This window comes from Lactuca sativa, chromosome 4 (genome assembly GCF_002870075.4).
Source record: "Lactuca sativa cultivar Salinas chromosome 4, Lsat_Salinas_v11, whole genome shotgun sequence".
Classification (NCBI taxonomy): domain Eukaryota; kingdom Viridiplantae; phylum Streptophyta; class Magnoliopsida; order Asterales; family Asteraceae; genus Lactuca; species Lactuca sativa.
Genome location: NC_056626.2, coordinates 157,524,504 through 157,529,216, shown reverse-complemented (window position 1 = coordinate 157,529,216; position 4,713 = coordinate 157,524,504). Strand labels below are relative to the sequence as shown.

General features: G+C 44.5%; 1 protein-coding gene across 1 annotated transcript; it reads left to right on the top strand.

Moving 5' to 3' along the window:
* Positions 1-339: 339 nt before the first annotated feature.
* LOC111906871 (uncharacterized) lies at positions 340-1,584 on the top strand. Its single transcript, XM_023902650.1, has 2 exons — positions 340-764; positions 819-1,584. Exons 1-2 carry the CDS (start codon positions 340-342, stop codon positions 1,582-1,584), a joined length of 1,191 nt encoding a protein of 396 aa, XP_023758418.1.
* Positions 1,585-4,713: the final 3,129 nt, after the last annotated feature.

Sequence of the window (4,713 nt, the reverse complement as noted above, 5' to 3'; positions counted from 1 at the left end):
TAAACCCTGAATCCATCATCACTGGTCAACTATTCACTACGTTTTATCAAATGGGGGTATAATGAAACCATCACCACCATTACCAAGTTCAAGAAGTCCTGCCTTCCTCCTCAATGGAATGGCCTTTTCACTTTTCTGTTTAAAGGACTCTCTGAGCGAAGCGCTGGCTCAGATAGGGTGAGCAAGTCTTTTATGACTATGCTATATGGACTGTACCATGCGATAGATTTGGATTATGGAACCATTATTTGGCAACAACTGGTTCAAAGCTTGGTCTCTTCGTCCAGATACTCAGAGATCTCATGTGGGCGATATTGGTCTATAATCACTAAGTAAGCAATGGATCGTCTTCACGTTCCAATCATGGCAGATTCTCTTCTCTCCTCCATCGCCACTCTTCACACAACCAAGATAATCGTCACAAATCCAACCAAGTACTCCTTCATTCGATCCATTCCTGAAACCATGCTTGCTTGTGTCTCTGCAATGAGTAATGTTCTACAACAATATCAAAAGATTCCGTCTTCGGGTCCAAGGGAGCTAACGCCAGCCATGGTTCGCTCCATTGAAGAAGCTGACAAGCCAGGGAAAAGAAAAAAGAAAACTGACACCCAAAAAGAGACGCATGTTTCCAAACCAACCAAGGGGCAAACCCCTAAGAAGCGAAAGTCTGACAAGGCTGCTCCATCCCAATCTCAACCGAAGAAGCAGAAGAAGCCTGCTAAGAAGCTTATACTCCAATCTTCCAGTGATTCAGACTCATAGTATGTTCCTCCCAAACATAAGTCTGCTCCTCCTTCAATATCCGAGAGTGAAAGCTCTGATGATGAGGCTTCGGGTCGAGGTGATACTCCACCTCGCTCCCCTAACCCAGAAAATCCAGTTCGCTCCCAGCCTCCTTCTCCTCCACCTATTATCATCCCAGTATCCATCCCTCCAATATTTCCTATCACAACCACTCAACCATCTACCACTATTCCCATCCCTACTCCTATACTCACAGACACTACTACCACCACTACTACCACAGGGGCTCATTCTACAGCTACCACTCCACCCGTTACAACCGAACCACTAGTAACAACCGAACCACCAACCACTACCAAACCCTTATCTCCTACTCCATCTACAGACACCACCCCAGTTCTAGGCGGTGAGGACTTGGAATTTGATTCCACTTATTTTAGTCCTTACCATGTACATAGTGATGAAGATGATGATGAGCCTGTTACGAAGTGTCATCTCAAAGTAGTAAACGACAAACTCGATCAACTGCTTTCCTCCTCTTCCTCTGGGGCTTACTCTGAAGCTGCTTTAAAGGCTTTGTTCTCATCTGTCGTTCAAGAACACAGTGCCTCGCTCTCTGCTGCAGCTAAGGCTATAGAAGCCTCCACTTCTCAATGTCAGCAAGCCTCCCTCGCTATTGAGGTTTCCACCAAGGAGTGCAAGGAACCGACCGCAATAGTCGATAAACTAGTTTCTGAGGCTCACTCATTTATAGATTCTTTGCATGCGGTTGCTAAGAAGAATGCTCAAACTGTCAATGATTCGGTGGATAACCTTCAACGTTCCCTACAATCTTAAAGGTCCAACCTTGAAGCTGCATGCCAACCGATCAACGCTGCCACTGAAACTCTGCATGCTAATGTTAATGATCGATTGACCCAACTGGAGGCCGAGTTAGCTGTAGAGAATCGTATCATGGATGAGCTTGACAGAAGAACCTCTCAACTGAAGATGTAGAATCTCAAGCTTCGTACTTCCACTACTGAGCTCAATGACTTGAAGTCCGAAATGGAGGTTATTCGAAGCTCTGCTGCTAACGTTCACTCCATCCTACTTCATCTCGTTAAAGCGCATGACCCCATCATCACCATTACTATCAGACGACACTTGGCTGACAAGCTCATGCCAGCATTGGACATCCTTAGTCGTATTGAGGGTGTTCCGGTGACTTGTGTCCAGCGAAAACAAGGGGGAGAGAAGGCAACAACTCAACCTCCTCCTGCACCGAAACCATCCACTGAACCGAAGGGTAATGAAGCTTCGGTCAGTAATAAAGACAACAAGAAGAAGAAGATTGGGGAGGATGACACTGGTAATGAAGATGATGTCTATGTTGAGAATCCCGAAAAGCCTTTTCAGAAGACAAAATCCTCTGATAAAGAGCTAGCAGAAAAGTTCAAGAAACAACAGGCTGAGCTTGAGCAAAAGAGAAAGGAGACAGAGCTCCTAGAAAAGAAGAAGTCCATTTTTCCTGCCTGGACTCTAGATTCGCTTCAAAGGTGTGCTATTGATGAGCCAAGTACACTTTGGCTTGAGCCTATGATGTCATTTGGGCTTCGTAACTCCAAGGATGCACAGGTTGACATGCTGATCACCTGAAACGCATTCATTTTTCACTGCTTGAATTCAACTGTTGCCATTCCTTCTCCAGACTCGAAGGTGGATAGGGATCTGTTGGAGTTCTACTTAGAGTTTTCCCAACCCCAATACTTGACCTGGAGTCTGAAGAAAATTACAAATATCAAGGTTTTGAAGCCCTACTCAGCGGGGAAGTTTATTAATGTTAAATTCAAAGTGACTCGAGGCATCGAAGGCTTAGTTCATAACTTCACCCTTGCTGATCTACCGAACCTAAATCCCCACGACTGGATACTCCTCAACAATATTTTATTGTCAAATCCATAGGAGTATCAGCCAATTATTGACCATGTCAAGCGAATGCTTGTGTGCTACATTCACGAGGTAGCGAAGATGGACCAAGAGATTGCTTCTTCCATTCACAAGCGAACCACGATCAAAACTATGGGCAAAGCAGGCAATGTTAATACAATGGTTAAAGCGAAGATTGATTCGAAGTACCACACTATAATGTTCGCCAGGGGCGAAGGTCAGAAATGCCTGTTTGCTCTTATTGACAAACACCTCTTCTCAATTGCTTGCTTGGAGCATATTTTGGAGATCATTCAGAGGTGTGATCAGAACACTACAGCTGACAAGAAGTTATTCACTGATATGATGAAGTGGTATATCCAGTTTCGGCAGAAGAAATAATCTCTTGCTTCATTTGACGCAAAGGGGGAGATTGTTGGGATTATTATGTTGCGTCATGGGCTCGGTCCTTAGCCCAGTTTTGATTGCTGGTATTGGGCCTGTATAACCGTGCATGTTTTGTTCTAGGGTTTAGTATATAAGCTGGATGCATGCAGTCTTTGTAGAAAACGCTTTAATTATTTTATCATTGAGTTTTTGTAAACCCTAGCTCGCCTCTACAGTGGAAGTTCTTTATCGAGCTCTGCTGTGGCGTGACTTTGTTTGAATCATAAGCACATCTTTGATTCCATTCTGTGTTCATATCATTATTGTGTCTGTCTTGTTTGATTTTCATAGTCTTACCTGTGAAAGATCTAATCGATCTGAGATTTATTCTCTTCACTGTTCATGATCATTTCCAGGGTTGGCAAGGTGGCTTACAAGTTAGAGCTACAGGAGGAGCTTAGTCGGATCCACAACACTTTCCATGTTTCGTAGTTGCGGAAGTGCATTATGGATCAGGAAGCAGTACTGTTGTTGGATGATATTCAGGTCAATGATCGCCTGAATTATGTGGAGAGGCGTGTGGCCATTCTGGAGAGGAAGATGAAAGTTCTGCGGAACAAGGAAAAATCTTTGGCGAAGGTGCAGTGGGAGCATCGGAGGGTATCCGAGTGGACTTGGGAGCCAGAGGCAGATATGCGGGAGCACTATCCAGAGTTGTTCGCCGCGGCAAACTTTGAGGACGAAGTCTAGTTCAAGTGGGGGAGAATTGTAACGCCCCGATTCTCAGTTATCGATTTTATAAGAATTTTCTTGTTTTCAAGGTCTACTCGCCGAGTTGGTTGCCATACTCATTGAGTAGCATCGGGTTGGTCCGCGTGATTTAGTGACCTACTCGACGAGTCTAAGAAGGGACTCGACGAGTAGGAGTTGGCATATGAAACCCTAAAATTTGGGTTATTGCAGCCTATTTAAAGGATCATTGGCCTCCCCAGCCTCCCATTTACAGCTCCTTGGCACCCTTAAACCCTAAATTGTGTGTGTCTTTGGTGTGTTAAAGCTTAGAATAGGAATCTTGGTGAAGAAACACTTGGGAAACAAGTAAATTGAAGCAAGGAAACTTGTGGAAAGCAGAGATCTACTCCAGTTGACACCCTTTAGAAGGTATTAGGCTGTTACCTTGGCTCATTTCATTCTAAATCTCTTTTTGGGTGGGTTCTAGGAAAGGCTTTTGTGTTTGAGCCAAGGTCTAAAGCTGAAACTTCAGATCTTGACTCCCTTTGGTCTCTAGATCCTTAAAGGTATCAGTTTTGGCAACTATGAGCCTTCCCTCAAGTGTTGGACTTCATTTCAAGCTTAGTTTTGTAATTTTAGGGCCTTAAAGCTTTGCATGCACGTAAAGTTCAAAACTTTACGTGATAAGAAGGCCTTGGAAGGTTGGATCTATAATCCGGAGTCTTTGCATGGCTTAAAACGCATCTGTATGGATGAAGGTTTGAAGGGACTCGGCGAGTGGCAAGGTCGACTCGGCGGGTCCGATAAAGTTGGTCATGGGATCGACGAGTCGGATGAGTAACTCAGCGAGTCCGATGAAGATTGCCTTGGGCTCGGTGAGTCAGTCAATGACTCAACGAGTCGACTAGGGTTTTCCCAACCTTTGGACATGTACGAACG

Bases quoted from the DNA above. Each gene is read 5' to 3' on its own strand.
- LOC111906871 (XM_023902650.1), top strand. From the start codon at position 340: ATGGATCGTCTTCACGTTCCAATCATGGCAGATTCTCTTCTCTCCTCC. The intron at 765-818 runs GTATGTTCCTCC...CGAGAGTGAAAG, and splicing joins TCCAGTGATTCAGACTCATA to CTCTGATGATGAGGCTTCGG.